The sequence below is a fragment of the Leuciscus leuciscus genome (genome assembly GCF_965113295.1).
Source record: "Leuciscus leuciscus genome assembly, chromosome: 4".
Lineage (NCBI taxonomy): Eukaryota > Metazoa > Chordata > Actinopteri > Cypriniformes > Leuciscidae > Leuciscus > Leuciscus leuciscus.
Window position 1 is genome coordinate 55,335,057 of NC_138728.1, and position 16,630 is coordinate 55,351,686.

General features: G+C 41.2%; 1 protein-coding gene and 1 long non-coding RNA gene across 2 annotated transcripts; one reads left to right on the forward strand and one right to left on the reverse strand.

Annotated features, from left to right (window-relative positions):
• The first annotated feature begins 4,454 nt into the window (after positions 1–4,454).
• LOC309496338 (uncharacterized protein) lies at positions 4,455–16,431 on the forward strand. The gene is made up of 10 exons (XM_082166336.1): positions 4,455–4,871; positions 4,986–5,076; positions 5,284–5,405; positions 5,482–5,538; positions 5,623–5,691; positions 5,791–5,844; positions 8,718–8,765; positions 8,855–9,060; positions 9,172–9,328; positions 15,817–16,431. Exons 1-10 carry the CDS (start codon positions 4,679–4,681, stop codon positions 15,918–15,920), a joined length of 1,101 nt encoding a protein of 366 aa, XP_082022462.1. The 5' UTR covers positions 4,455–4,678; the 3' UTR covers positions 15,921–16,431.
• Positions 8,707–10,096, reverse strand: LOC309496339. Its single transcript, XR_014205116.1, has 3 exons — positions 9,489–10,096; positions 9,157–9,266; positions 8,707–9,034 (listed from the first exon to the last, which is right to left on the reverse strand). It is a non-coding gene; the product is annotated as an uncharacterized lncRNA (long non-coding RNA).
• Positions 16,432–16,630: the final 199 nt, after the last annotated feature.

Below are 16,630 nucleotides of genomic sequence, written 5' to 3' on the forward strand. Positions count from 1 at the left end.
ATACATCAAATACAAAAATGCATCTCATCTAATGTTGTAAATTGGAGTATTATCCCCTCTAATCACTTTTAGCTGAAAGGGTATTAGGCCTACTAACTAATACTAAGCGTGGGGGCCCCAGGCAAAATTATATAATGTAATTTAATGTTATATATATATATATATATATATATATATATATATATATATATATATATATATATATATATATATATATATATGTTATTATATTTTGGATAATATATCTTCATTACATAGAGATATAATTAGACAAAATTCAAAAAGTAGTCAAAACACAAAACATCTAACAGAACATAAGTTGTTTATTTTTACAGCATTATGTGCTTATTGTTTTTATTAACGAAATTTATTAACAGAAGATACAATATAATACAGCAATCTTCAAGATACAGTAAATCTTCACATTTATAAAGGATTGTCACCTTAAAAACAGTCCTTTGCGTGGTGGAACAAGCAATGCTATATAGAAATATATAGTTAGCATCTTAATTGAATCTTTGTTTTATTATCTTGTTAGTTCATTAATTATGTTAACTACTTATGTACTAATTTAACACAAAGAGCTAATTAATAATTATTAAATAATGTCAACTAGTAAATGCATTGATTAGAGTTGTCATGCATATAGGCTAAAGATTTTTTGTCTATATGCACGTTTATATTAATCTCTGCTTAAATACTGGATGCATGGAGGAATAGCCTATTCCGCGCTCAAGCGCACTCATAAATCTTGCCGCAAAGCACCGACAAAAGCAGGCTGATAATAAATATGTCAGAAAAAAATAAGAGGCATTTTAAGTGTCTATTAATTAATAATATTATTAGTGTTTTCTAAATCAGCGGCTGCAAACATATCACCATACATCTCCGCTGTAAAGTAGATACGCCTTTAAAGAAATGCATCTTTCAGTCAGATTACACGATTAGACGGCTTTCGATTCGGATTTTTTCGTTTAAAAAAGGGCGTTTCAAGCTTTAGTGAGGCTGTCTGTGAGGCTAGTATAGCATAGTATAATATAGTGTTTCAGTTCATTTTTGGGAAGCGCTTTAGTGTCACGCCAAGAAGAAAGCGCCCCCTGTTTTTTTATTTTTATTTTAGAAAAGCACGTTTTCTTGTTATTGTGAGTTTACACAAATAAATTAGTTGTAGTTGATGTATTATTCTTTTCAGTATTGGCCAGAAATGATGGAGTATTTTAAGTTGTTTCCACTGTTGATAGGAAAATGCAAGTGACCTCGCCGGCGCCTCCACCATGTCATGCAGTGCGCGCTCCACATTCCGCACAAACACTTGGATATGCACCTAATAATAGCGCACATTTATCTAGGTTAAAAATTATTTCTGCAGGTGCAGTGGTTAAACCATCACTGCAATCTCATGCGAAAATGCGAACCAAACTGAAAAGCCTGTGTACCGTTGCCTCTCTTAATTCTTGTTAGTAACAAACTGAACAGAACACTAATGTTTTTCTTTGTCATCATTACAGATGCAATCAAAAAGTGGAATAATAAGGCCACTGACCACGAAATATACAAAGCCGTGGGAGACCACCTTAAACATGCCCCTGGACGATCTGGCGGTGGAGGATATGTGGCTACAAACGAATAATGAGTGTTGTTCGTGTGTATTTGTGTGTATTTGACGTGTCAATAAATGTTTTCTTGTTATTTTTTTGTCATTTGTTCTATTTTGAGTATTATTATTATTAATAATAATATATAGTATAATGTGATGAATCTATATAGAGTGGTGAATGACGTCACTTTGTAGGATATAATGAATATATTACATAATTAATTTATGCTTGAAATTCCGATCTTTTTAACAACCAGGTTTAATCAGGTCTTTTTAACGACCTGAAAATGACGTCTTTTCCCCTTTCACTTTTCAACCAAATTTAGACCTAAAATGGACGTCTTTTTATAGACGTCTTTTCAACGACCTGAAAAAGACGGCTTTTCACCTTTCACTTTTCAACCAAAATGTAACGTTGTTTAGACGTCTTGCAAAGTCGTCTTTTCAACGAGTTTTTGCTGGGTGGGGGGCGTTCCCAGACCAACCGTCTGTATCTATAACAAATTAAAATAAATACTTTAAAATGCTATTTATTCCTGGGACGCAAAGCTGAACGTTCAGCATCAGTACTCCAGTCTTCAGTGGCACTGAATGCACTGTGCATTCTTTGGAAATCATTTCTAATATGATTTGATGCCCAAGTAACATTTCTTATTATCAAAGGATTATCACCATCATCCCTGGAATAAAAACATTTTTAGATATTTGCATACAATTATTTTAAATAGTTAATTTAAAAAAGTGACCAAGTTTAATAAGCTTTTGTATATTATTTCTAGGCATACATTAAGGTTCAATACTTAATACATACAATTTTATTCTTACTTTTTGTAAGTTGAGAACCACTGCATTTGGCTTAGACAGGTTATTACAATGCACTTTTTTGTGTTAATGTCTCAGCACCATGGCTTGCAAAAAACAATCATACTGGACATTGCGAAGAAAAGCCAAAGCTAAAGTTGACAAACAACTGCAGTTAATGCAAGCAGTATCATCACCATGAAGGGAGGAGTATGGTAGCATGCACAGTGACAAAAGCAGCACCGTGGATGATGACGATGATGATGAATTTATGGATTGTCTTTCCCATATTGATGAGCCTGAATACGTCACCATGGCAAGTGCTCTATATAGCAGTGAATCTGACACAGACACAGAGTCTGAACTGCATCCAAGTTCCCTGGATGATGACTTGGCCACCTGGGCAACAGAACATAAAATAACACATGTGGCACTAAATTCACTACTCAATATCCTCCGTGAGCATGATTTGAATCTGCCAAAAGATGCCAGGACACTGTTAGGAACAGTGCGTTCCATCAGATCTGAAATACAGAGCAAAGCTGGTGACCAGTACTATCATTCTGGCCTTCTGCAATCCATTTCAGGGGTACTCTATAAAAACATGGACATTTTGAGGAACATGAGCAATTTGGAGCTCCAGGTGAACATTGATGGTTTGCCTCTCTACAAGAGTTCAACAACTCAATTCTGGCCTATTCTTGGAACTGTGCAAAACCTGGTGCCGGAGGAACCTGTGACAATAGGGTTATTTTGTGGTGCTAATAAACACTGGATGAGTATCTCAAAGACTTCATCTGTGAAATAAAAGAATTAGGCAATGGTTTTGAATTTGAGGGAGTCAGTTTAACACTACAGCTTACCTCAATGGTTTGTGACGCACCTGCACGGGCTTTTCTGAAAAAGGTGAAAGGACACACAGGCTACCATGGGTGCGAAAAGTGCATTCAAGATGGCGTGTACATGGAGAACAGGATGACCTTCCCTAGAAATGACATGCCTCTTAGAAATAATGAGAGTTTCCTAAATAAAACTGATTCAGATCACCACCATGGAACCTCACCTCTGGAAGAAGCCTCACTGGACATGGTCTCTGGATTCCCCCTAGATTATATGCACCTTGTGTGCCTTGGAGTCATGAGACGGCTTCTCCTCTAGTGGCTTCGACTGGGTCCTCTCCCTTGCAGGCTGTCAGGATTCGGGAGTCACTGTGCTGACAGAAAGGTTGGTTGGTGCCCAGAAAAATGTTCCCATGGAATTTGCACGCAAACCAAGGGCACTGAGGGAAATAGATCGATGGAAGGCGACCGAGTTCAGACAGTTTTTATTGTACACAGGCCCTGTTATGCTAAAAGATCTCCTTGACACAGAGGTGTACAAAAACTTCCTGTTGTTTTTTGTGGGAATTTTCATCCTGAGCAATAACAGCCTAATTGGAGATCACATTGAATATGCCAATGATATCCTGCGACTTTTTGTCACACACTTTGGACAGTTATATGGCCCCAAATTCCTGTCCTACAACGTCCACTCTCTTGTACATCTTGCAGAAGATGCAAAACACCATGGCGTACTCGACAACTTCAGCGCTTTCAAGTTCGAGGATCACCTGTACAAGCTGAAGAGACTCCTGCGGAAACCTACATGTCTGTTAAGCCAAATTGTAAGAAGGTTCTCCGAGATGCAAAGCTGCAGCAAAGAAAAAAAGAAAAACAACCCAAAGATGCTCAGAAAACTGCATACAGCTGGCCCTCTACCCGAATCTTTTCAGGGAGCTTCACAGTACAGAGAATTAAAAACATGCTCTTACACTCTGAAACTGGACCAGGCTAACAGTTTTGTTTATATTGGGGGTAAAGTTGCAAAGCTGCAAAATATAATTTCAATGAGGGAAGAAATTTATGTAGCCTACAGTACCTTCAACAATCATGAACTTTTTTTTGACTATCCCCTTCCATCTTTGGCACTTGGTATTCATCTAGTTGATGACCTCTCAAGAACAACCAATTTCTGCAAGTTTGAGAACATTGAGGGGAAAGCTTTCTTAGTTCCTCATGACCGTTGTTTTGTTTCAGTGCCTCTTTTACACACACAATAATAAAAAATAAAAATAAAAGTTTTACACATATGTACTTTTGTTTTGTCATATTTTGTACATTTGAATCATGAAAAAATTTAATTGCAAATGTTCATGCATATGAACAACTGAAATTTAAGAAGTGTCTTTCAACATCATGGGGCTCTAGGTTGTTACAGTAAAAACAAAAACAAAAAAACAACATGTACCTGATAGTGGAGTTTGTGGGAGAAGGGACAACTGGAACTATAGCAAAGTCCTGGTACTCAGATGGCCACTCCTGGTGGCCTCCATTCAGAGACTTGGACCGGTTGCTGAAGAGTGTCAGGATGATGGAAGCACCACAGCCAGACAAAGGGTGGACCAAACACCAGGTCAGAATTCTGCACGAATCAGGTAAGCAGGTTAAACTACACTGTAAATGAACATTATCAAAAAGATGGTAAAATACATGACATCCCATGGCTTAATGCTTGCATGAAGTAAATTCACGTACTTCGTTTCTTTCAGCATCTTTTGACAACATCGCAAAAAAATGGAAAAAGGCATGCTACACTTCTGACATCTCAGAAACGGAGATGCCTGGAAAAAGAATACACAAGTAAGTTGTCAAAGCATATTTACTTTAGGAATAGATACACTTAAATGTAATAATGTAATGGCTTGGAGCCACGTTTGGGGAAGGACATTACATAGTAATAATTTTTTGGGGGGGTCAATTTTTTCTTTTAGTTGAAAAACAGGGCAGTGTTATTACTTATCTAATCCTGCTTTGTAAAATAATCTAATACCATCATTTTGCTCTTAGAAAGAAAATATACACATCAGATGATGAGCCTCATGATACCCCCCACAAAAAAAAGAAAATTATTAATAAAGAAAAAGTTCTGCCTGCACCCAAAGCCCCGCTTGCAAACATCAAGACAAAAGGTAAAAATACAATGAAACCAGTTAAATGGTTGATAGACGTAGGTGTAACTGCTGAGTGCTCATTTTTTTTTTCCAGGTCCTGTTGTAAGACCCCTGCTCACACCAAGTAGAGCAGGAAAATCCTTCAGCAATTGTGAGTTTACATTTTTAAAACTGTTATTTCTGTCATGTAAATATTTTAATAACATACAAAATTGACCAACTTCACCTTTCTCAGCTCCAGTTGCTCCAGTGAGCTTGTCCCAGGCAGACGAGCCTTGGCATGAACACCCACCTGCCATTCAAGGTAACAGAACATTCGCTAGCACATGCAGGAAACACACACACTGCCAATGAAAAACAGCCTAACACTAGGAAATGTACAATTTTCTGTATAATCCATTAGAGGACACAATCTCTGAACCGAGACCCTCAAGTACCCACCAGGCAAGAACACAGAGTAAGTTATTTATTTTTATAGAAAAAAAGACTGATCTCAATTATGGCCAGAAGTGTAACTTTTTGAGATTACATTTTAGTTCATATCTCTGTGGCTACATTAACTGCTTAGATTAGTCTTACAAAATATGAATATGAAAAGACAATGCAGAAAAGCAGAGCGCATGTGGCGGAAGACAAAACTTGTAGTCCATTATAACATCTACAAAGACAGCCTTCATGCTTTCAATATGGAACTAGGCAAAGCTAGACAGACTTTCTTCTCAAATATTATAAACTGCAATTTAAACAACACACGCACTCTTTTTGCTACTGTAGAGAGACTGACAAACCCCCCAAGCCAGATTCCTAGTGAAATGCTCTCAAACAGCAAGTGCAGTGAGTTTGCTTCCTTCTTCTCTGACAAAATCAATAATATCAGAAAGGTGATCAGCACATCATTGAGTTGCGCTGGGGTCAGACAGATCAGACCACCTGAAAAAGTAGTAACTTTGTCTGATTTCAATAAAATTGATGGCAAAATTTTGGAAGAAACCGTACAACACCTTAAAACATCAACATGCGCTCTTGACACACTTCCCACATCTTTTTTTAAAAGTGTGCTAAACAGTTTAGAAGCAGATCTTCTAGAAGTGGTAAATGCCTCACTTCTCTCTGGGAGTTTTCCAAACTCCCTGAAAACTGCAGTTGTCAAGCCCCTCCTGAAAAAGAACAATCTGGATAAGACCATATTAAGCAACTATAGACCGATCTCAAATCTTCCTTTCATAGGCAAGATCATAGAAAAAGTTGTCTTCAATCAGCTGAACAAATTCTTAAGCTCGAATGGATACTTTGACAATTTTCAATCTGGTTTCCGACCGCACCACAGCACAGAGACAGCGCTCATAAAGATAATAAACGATATTCGCTTAAATACTGATTCAGGAAAATTATCAGTGCTGGTACTACTCGACCTCAGTGCTGCATTTGACACTGTCGATCATAACATACTTCTTGACAGGCTGGAAAACTGGGTGGGGCTTTCTGGGATAGTCCTAAAATGGTTCAGGTCATACTTAGATGAGAGAGGTTATTATGTGAGTATAGGAGACCATAAGTCTGAGTGGACATCCATGACATGCGGAGTCCCTCAAGGCTCAATTCTTGCGCCACTCCTGTTCAACCTGTATATGCTCCCAATGAGCCAAATAATGAGAAAGAACCAAATTGCTTACCACAGCTATGCAGGCGACACACAGCTGTACTTAGCCCTATCGCCTAACGATTACAGCCCAATTGACTCCCTGTGCCAATGCATTGATGAAGTCAACAGTTGGATGTGCCAAAACTTTCTTCAGTTAAACAAAGATAAAACTGAAGTCATTGCATTTGGAAACAAAGATGAAGTTCTCAAGGTGAACGCATACCTTCACTCCAGGGGTCAAACAACTAAAAATCAAGTCAGGAATCTTGGTGTGACACTAGAGTCAGACCTTAGTTTCAGTAGTCATGTCAAAGCAATAACTAAATCAGCATACTATCATCTGAAAAATATTGCAAGAATTAGATGCTTTGTTTCCAGACAAGACTTAGAGAAACTTGTGCATGCTTTCATCACCAGCAGGGTGGATTATTGTAATGGACTCCTCACTGGCCTTCCCAAAAAGACCATAAGACAGTTGCAGCTCATACAGAACGCTGCCGCTAGGATTCTGAGCAGAACCAGAAAATATGAACATATCACACCAGTCCTCAGGTCTTTACACTGGCTCCCAGTTAGATTTAGGATTGATTTTAAAGTATTATTACTGGTATATAAATCATTCAATGGCCTAGGACCTCAATACATTGCAGATATGCTCACTGAATATAAACCCAACAGATCACTCAGATCATTAGGATCATATCAGCTAGAAATACCAAGGGTTCACTCTAAACATGGTGAGTCTGCTTTTAGCTATTATGCCAGCCACAGCTGGAACCAGCTTCCAGAAGAGATCAGATGTGCTCCTACAGTGGTCACATTCAAATCCAGACTCAAAACACTTTTGTTTAGCTATGCATTTACTGAATGAGCACTGTGCTGCTGTTCGTCCGACTGTACTGTACTGTATTTCATTTTATTTTTCTAAACTGTTTTAATTATTCTTATTTCTTTTTATTATTTTTATTTCTTCTATGTAAAGCACTTTGAATTGCCATTGTGTATGAAATGTGCTATATAAATAAACTTGCCTTGCCTTGCCTTACAAGTTTGTCATCTAGTTATTTTCTTCAAGACAGGTCCTGATTTATTAAAGTCAGTTACATGAAGACTGGTATGATTGGAATTGGAAAAATAAGACTAATTACCCCTTGGTTAACTGCAAGTAAACTAGTTATAAAATAACATTTCAGTTAATTGAGGGTGGATGAGAGACGAATCATTAATGTATAAAATATATTAGCCGAATGACTAATGTAACATTAACGCGAGTTAGGCGGAGAACTACACAATATAAAATGAAAAACTATATATTTTGAACACCCGGTAGAAAATATATACATCATAAAATAATCATACTTAGTGATAAAGTGGATACTGTAATGGATAAGCGTTTTGTAAACCTCATTTTACAACATTTTACATCAACCCTCAGAAGCATTTTAGACTCGTTTAGGCTGTTCAGAGTCGATTATTTATTTTGAGAAACAATAACTTTATTGCATGCTCTTTCGTCTTCATTACTTTCCAGAAAGCTGCATTACACATTGCATCAAAGGGAATATTCGAAAAAGCATAATAGGGGCACTTTAAATATGATCTGAAAATCTACGGAGGTTTGGAAATTTGAGTCTGGAAAAGTCTGGAATATGTGTAGGAACCCTGTTAAGAGCTTAATGTGCTTGCAGGTGCTTCTGGTGTGAGGCGATGGAGTCGCAGCTCTGATCAATGTACACGTACGTTAAATTGAAGTTCTAAATTTGTAAAATTATACATTTTTAAGTTTAATAAAGATACTCTCCCAGATAAACCTACTGTATTGCAGCTGTTGAGAGGATGATTCTGGAGACATTACAAGAACTAGACATGAAGATGAATCACCTGACTTCAGTGGTCCAGTCCCTTGCAGGCCGTTCCAATGTTCCAATGCTAGTGGTGGACAGTGAGGATGATGTCTTTCCTCTCACATCCATGGAAGATCTAGACAATCTGGAAAGACAATTATCTGAAAGAGGGATGATGCAAAAGATGGTAAGAATCATTGACATTTTTAGGTTTAACAATTGTAATGAAGAAAATTGTGTCCAGTATATTATTTGTGTTTTGTTTGTAATGTTTTGCTATTACCTTTTATTTTTTAAGGTGAACAGATTATCCATCAGTGGAGGACACACAATGAAAAAAACAGTATGGAGAATATGTTCCAAGATCTTTGGTCCTGTAGCCAAACATCTGAACTGGTGCGAAAGGGGACAAAAGCGAGGGATAATGAAAACAAATATAGGATCACTCTTAATAGGTACGTCCAAAATGTCTTATATATATATATATATATATATATATATAGCAGCCATATGCTGTTTAAACGGTGTAAAATGTTGAAATTATTTGATATAAAATCAAATATATATTTGACTGACCATACATATTAATGACAATTAATCAGATTAGCTACGTACCTAGTTTTCCCGCTGGGACAGGCGTCTTCCACGTGTGATGTGCTGAGGATCTGTGGAAGCACATGCGCAGTAGTCCAAAAGAGTCGATTTCCTGAATCTGACTATCCCCATATTTGGAGTAGACGCGAGTACTTCTTCACAAAACAATTGGCATATTTTTCTAATGTATTATTATTACAGGACATTGAACGTCTCAACCCAGTTGGTGGTTATGATCTTTCGCACCTCTCTCATTTCTATTTGACAATAAAATAAAATTCGACCCTCCTGACTATTTTGGGCAGTCACACTAAAAGAGTCTGAAACTTATTATGTTAAAGACAATAGCATAGAGAAGTTTAAAGTAAAAAATTTCTACTTAATTAAATAATGCAGAATTTCAGAACCACTGGAAATGAACAGCGACCAATCAATAGAAAGCGTTGAATGAAGTCGGCGACATTAAATCCTGACTGACATAAAAAGAAAAAGCGTCATTTTTGAAAGCATTGTCACATTATCCTTCAGAAATTATTCTAATATGCAAATGTGCTGATTATTGTCAGTTGAAAACAGTTATGTAAAAAATGTTCAGGATTGTTTGATGAATAGAAAGTTTGAAAGAACAGCATTTGTGTCACGGAGCGCGCGCCTGTCACTGAGCGCGCGCCTGTCACTGAGCGCACGCCTTCACCTCTCTCCGGTCTCGTTCGCTCCTTGTCACCTGAATTCTAGAACTGCAATTCCCATCCTTCCCCCCCTGCTATCATTATCATTAGTTCCCAGCCCTGTTTGGGTTTGCCACTCAGCATCATCACATCCACCTGTTAATCATTATCCACCCTATATCTGGACTGCCTTGTTCTTTGTTTCTTTGTGAAGTGTTGTTTTGCCACGCTGCATGTTGCTACGTGTTTCCTTGGTGTTTTATGCTTAGTGCTACCTTGTTTCGTTACCTGCTTCAATAAAGTTCTGCAGATGGATCCGACTGCCTCCACTTCGTCATTACAGAACACTTCACCGCCACAGGATCCAGCAGACCTCCAGAGTCTTGCTTCCGAGGTGAATTCCCAGGCATCTGTGTTAATCGCACACCAACAACAGCTGGCCAAGTTAACGAATCTCACCGAAGAACTGGTGAGGTCCGTTCATACCCTCACTCTGCAGAGCGCTGCCGCTAATTCAGCTCAAGCTCCCGCTGCACCTGTGCACGTCACATCAAGCGTGAGTACGGCTTCAAGCAATCCCAAATTATCTCTACCTGAGAAGTTTAATGGCTCACCAGCTGCTTGTAGAGGATTTCTTTTGCAATGTGAATTATTCGTCAGCCAGCAACCCCAGCTTTATCCCAATGACGCGTCCCGCGTTTCATTCATCTGCTCACTGCTCACCGGGAGGGCGTTGGAGTGGGCGACTGCTCTCTGGTCTGGTGGTCATCATACCTTTCCCTCATTTAACGTGTTTATGTCTCAATTCAGAGAGGTATTTGAACATCCCGCGGGCGGTAAGGAACCAGGGGAACAGCTCCTCACATTAAATCAAGGGAGTTCCACCGCGGCTGATTACACGCTTTCCTTCCGCACCCTGGCAGCACAGACGGGGTGGACAGAGGCACCTCTTAAACTGCTGTATCGAAGGGGGCTGCAAACGCATCTGCAAGGGGAATTGGCCTGTCGCGACGATGGGATGTCTCTCGGAGAACTTATGGAGCTTGCCATTCGTCTCGACAACCTCATCCGCTCCCGACGCACGCCTCTCACATCCAGTCTTTTCGCTCATCCTTCTACCGGCACGGAGTACGAGCCCATGCAGGTCGGCTTCACACATCTCACCACGGAGGAACGTGAGAGAAGGATGCGGAATAAATTATGCCTGTACTGTGGCCAAGCCGGTCATCAGAGAGCTTCATGTCCCGTGAGATCCAGATCCACTGATACTTCTGCGGTGAGTCCTTTGATTAATTCTCCCCGTTCTCTCACCATCGAAGTTTCATTGTATTTTAATGAAAATAGTTGTGAGACAAGAGCTTTAATTGACTCTGGTGCCGCTGGTAATTTTGTCGATTTGGAGTTTGCCTTGTCTAAAAATATCTTTCTCATTCCTTGTGAGTCTCACGTGGCAGTGGCTGCTCTGGATGGACGCCCCCTGGGGACAGGAGAGGTACAATACATCACACAGCCTCTGACGCTCAATTTCGGGTCTAGTCACACGGAGAGAATTCAGTTGTACACGATTAACTTGCCCCTTCATCCTGTGATTTTGGGATTGCCATGGCTGGAGAGACATAACCCTCTCAATTTCCTGGGTCGACAGGAGAATCACTCAATGGTCCCCTTTCTGTCACACCCACTGCTTGCCTGCTCTCCATGGTCCTGAATCTAGCCACAGTTCCCCCGAGAAAGTGAATCTGCAAGGAATTCCCGCTGTATATCATGATCTTGCCCAGGCTTTCAGCGAGAGAGAGGCTTCACTCTTACCCCCGCACCGGTCCAGTGACTGCGCTATTGAACTTCTACCTGGAGCCGTTCCCCCGCACGGCCGTGTGTATCCACTTTCGCAACCAGAGACTGAGGCCATGAGATCGTATATCGAGGAACAGCTTGCTAAGGGATTTATCACCTCTTCCACATCTCCGGCATCCGCAGGGTTTTTCTTCGTCAAGAAGAAGGACGGGAGTCTTCGGCCCTGCATCGATTTCCGTGGTCTCAATGAGGTAACTGTGAAATATCGATATCCTCTGCCTTTAGTCCCTGCAGCCCTGGAGATGCTTCGCTCAGCCCGGTACTTCACCAAATTGGATTTGAGGAACGCCTACAACCTCATTCGCATACGGAGGGGCGACGAGTGGAAGACGGCCTTTTCTACGACCACAGGCCACTATGAGTACCGGGTAATGCCCTTCGGGCTGTCCAATAGTCCTTCTGTGTTCCAGTCTTTCGTTAATGAGGTCTTCCGGGACATGCTGAATCAGAGGGTTATTGTTTATATTGATGATATCTTGATTTTTTCAGAGACCCTCGAAGCTCATGTACGGGACGTGCGTGCAGTTCTTAAACGTTTGATTGAGAATCAGCTATACGCCAAAACTCAGAAGTGCGAGTTTCATCAGACTCGGATCACCTTCCTGGGATATGTCATCGGCACCGAGGGGGTTCTCATGGATGACCGCAAGGTCAAAGCCGTGGTGGACTGGCCTCAACCTTCTTCTGTGAAGGAATTACAGCGATTTCTGGGGTTCGCCAACTTTTATCGTAGGTTTATTCGTAACTTTAGTCTCATTGTGGCTCCTCTCACATCTCTTCTCCAGGGCGGGAGGCGCTTCCGGTGGTCTTCTGAGTGCACTGCAGCGTTTAATCAGCTGAAGGAGAGATTCACTGCCGCACCCATCCTCCATCATCCAGACCCGGAGAGGGAGTTCGTCGTGGAGGTTGACGCCTCGAACACTGGAGTGGGTGCGATCCTGTCCCAACGTCACGGTAATCCCGCGAGAATGTTTCCCTGTGCCTTTTACTCCCGCAAGTTAAGCCCGGCGGAGCGCAACTATGATGTGGGTGACCGGGAGCTTCTAGCCATGAAGGCTGCCCTGGAGGAATGGAGGCACTGGTTGGAGGGGGCACGTCAACCTTTCACCATCCTCACAGACCACCGAAACCTTGAGTACATCAGGTCCGCCAAGCGTTTGAATGCTCGTCAGGCTCGCTGGTCACTATTTTTCTCTCGCTTCAATTTCAGGATCACGTACAGACCTGGGTCCAAGAACGGGAAGGCTGATGCTCTGTCTCGTCAGTTCGAGGATTTCAACGAAATCACCAAGCCAGAACCCATCCTGCCTCCCACTCTGATCGTGGCACCTGTGCAGTGGGATATCATCTCGGAGGTCACTGAGGCTCAACAAGCTCTTCCTGTACCACCCGAGTGTCCTGTGGACCGCCTTTTCGTGCCTCTCGAGCTCCGTGAGCGGGTGCTTCAATGGGTTCACTGCACACCCAGCGCGGGACATCCAGGTATCTCTGCTACTGTACATTTAGTCTCCAACCGCTTCTGGTGGTCCACACTCCGGGCTGATGTTATCAAATTTATCCATCAATGTTCCACCTGTAACACAGTCAAATCTTCCCACCTTAAACCTGCCGGTCTCTTACAGCCACTTCCAGTTCCTCAACGCCCGTGGTCCCACATCTCTGTGGATTTCGTAACAGATTTACCTCCGTCTCAGGGATTTACCACAGTGCTGTCAGTCGTGGGTCGCTTCTCCAAGTCCTGTCGTTTCATCCCCCTTAAGGGTCTACCTACTGCCATGCAGACTGCTGAGGAACTTCTCAATCATGTATTTCGTCTTTTTGGCATCCCCGAGGACATTGTCTCCGACCGTGGTCCTCAGTTCACTTCCCGTGTTTGGAATGGACTCTGCTCCAAACTCAACATCAACGTCAGCCTCACCTCCGGATACCATCCGCAGTCTAACGGTCAGGTTGAACGGTTGAACCAGGACCTCATTCGATTTCTGCGGACATACTGTTACGAGAACCAACAGGACTGGAGCCGATTCTTGGTCTGGGCAGAGTACGCCCAAAATTCCCTGGTAAAGCCTGCCACTGGTCTAACGCCCTTCCAATGCGTCTTAGGTTTCCAACCCCCTCTCTTCCCGTGGTCAGGAGAGCTGTCAGACCTCCCTGCGGTGGATACATGGTTGCAACGCAGCGAGGCCACTTGGAATACCGCTCATGTCCATCTGCAACGTGCCATCCGCCACTTTCGACTTCATGCGGATCGAAGGAGACGTGAGGGTCCTCGGTATAGACCCGGACAGTGGGTGTGGCTTTCCACCCGGGATCTGCGTTTAAGGCTCCCAAGCAAGAAGTTATCCCCTCGCTTCATTGGACCCTTCAAGATCCTTCGGCAGATCACTCCGGTCTCGTTTCGTTTGGCTCTCCCAGCACATTATAGAATCTCACCCACCTTTCATGTGTCTCTTTTCAGACTCGCTGCCGCTCCCAGGAGAGAGGAGGTCCAGGAGGGGGTCGGTTCCGTGCAGGCTCCCCCTATTGAGGTTGGAGGCGAGGAGGCGTACCGGGTACGAGATATCCTGGACTCCAGACGTCGCGGCGGGGTACTGCAATACTTGATTGACTGGGAGGGCTATGGCCCTGAGGAACGTTCTTGGGTCAGGTCTCAGGACGTCCTGGACCCTGCTCTTCTTACCACCTACCATCTTACTCACCCAGATCGTCCTGCTCCAAGACCCCGTGGAAGACCCCGTCGTCGTTCAGGTCCTCGCTTCCGGAGCCGCTCGCAGGGTGGGGGCTCTGTCACGGAGCGCGCGCCTGTCACTGAGCGCACGCCTTCACCTCTCTCCGGTCTCGTTCGCTCCTTGTCACCTGAATTCTAGAACTGCAATTCCCATCCTTCCCCCCTGCTATCATTATCATTAGTTCCCAGCCCTGTTTGGGTTTGCCACTCAGCATCATCACATCCACCTGTTAATCATTATCCACCCTATATCTGGACTGCCTTGTTCTTTGTTTCTTTGTGAAGTGTTGTTTTGCCACGCTGCATGTTGCTACGTGTTTCCTTGGTGTTTTATGCTTAGTGCTACCTTGTTTCGTTACCTGCTTCAATAAAGTTCTGCAGATGGATCCGACTGCCTCCACTTCGTCATTACAATTTGCCTGAAATAGAAAGCTTTTGTATTAAGAATGTCTTTACTGTCACTTTTGATCAATTTAATACATACTTGCTGAATAAAATTATTATTATTATTCGTTTCTTTTCACACATAAAAAATTTAAAATCTTACTGTCGCCAAACTTTTGAACGGTAGTATGTTACAAAAGTTTTCATTTTCAGATAATTGCTGTTCTTTTGAACTTTCTATTCATCAAAAAATCCTGAAAAAAATGTTACACAACTGCTTTCAATAATAATATAATAATAATAATAATAATAATAATTCTTGAGCATAGAGGGATTTCTGAAGGATCATATGGCACTGAAGACTAGAGTAAATTATGCTGAAAATTCAACTTTGTCCTCACAGGAATAATTTACATTTTAAATATAGCCTATTCAAACAGAAAACTGTTATTTTATATTGTCATAATATTTCACAATATTACTAGGTTATTTTATTTTTTATTTTTAACCAAATAAATGCAGCCTTGGTGAGCAGAAGAGACTTATTTTAAAAACATTAAAAAATCTTTTCTTTTGAACGGCAGTGTGTTGCAAACATATTTTATTCATTGCTTTTTTATATCTTTGCCCAAACTCATAAGAATCCAATTAAATAAAATCTATTTTGCAGATTTTATTTTTAAATTAATTTTGTTTTACCTTTTTTAACACACAGGAGCAGCGATGAAGAATCCTGTACTTCCGTCGCCGACTGAAGCAGAGGCTGAAAAGCACATTAAGGATTATCTCCGCTTGGCTCCAGGGAGAATGCCCTCTTAAAGACATTATGTGCTTTTTTTTATCCATGATTGTTTGTTCAAGAATTTTAAATTATAATATATAAGAAATTAAAGGTTGTTTTCATACACTAATAAATCTTTTTTTTTTTTTTTTATGATTGTTTGTTCGAGAATTTTAAATTATAATATACAAGAAATGAAAGGTTGTTTTCATACACTAATAAAAACATTCAAATCATAGATAACTGTTGTGTGCTTTCATTCTGAGTGTAAAATACTTGGGTTTAGTTATATCATGTGTAGACATAATTCGTGTAGCTGTAGTTTTTATCAATAAATGTGAGGGAACGTCTAAAATGTCTAATTAAAAACGACATCTATGCTACATAAATCAGATGTCTAACAGACAAAATTCTAATCGTAAACGTCTCTGATATGTCCAGTGGATGTCTTTTGAACATCTGACAAGGACGTCTATGCGACGTATTCCAGATGAGCAAACGCCCTTAGAATTACGTCTTCCAGATGATAATGACGACGTCACAGAGATGTCTGCGCGACGTGCGTGTGCTATCTGGGTTGTAAGTGTTATGTTTTCTCTTTAGATTTTAGCGCGGTTTGCCGTTGCTAGGAAATATTGTTTTGTTTGCAGTGTTTAACGTGGTACACGCCTGCTGAAGTTGCGTTTGTTCTCGTACAGCGTGAAAATTTGTAGCGGCTGCGTTTTATGGGAATTCATTTTGTTAATGG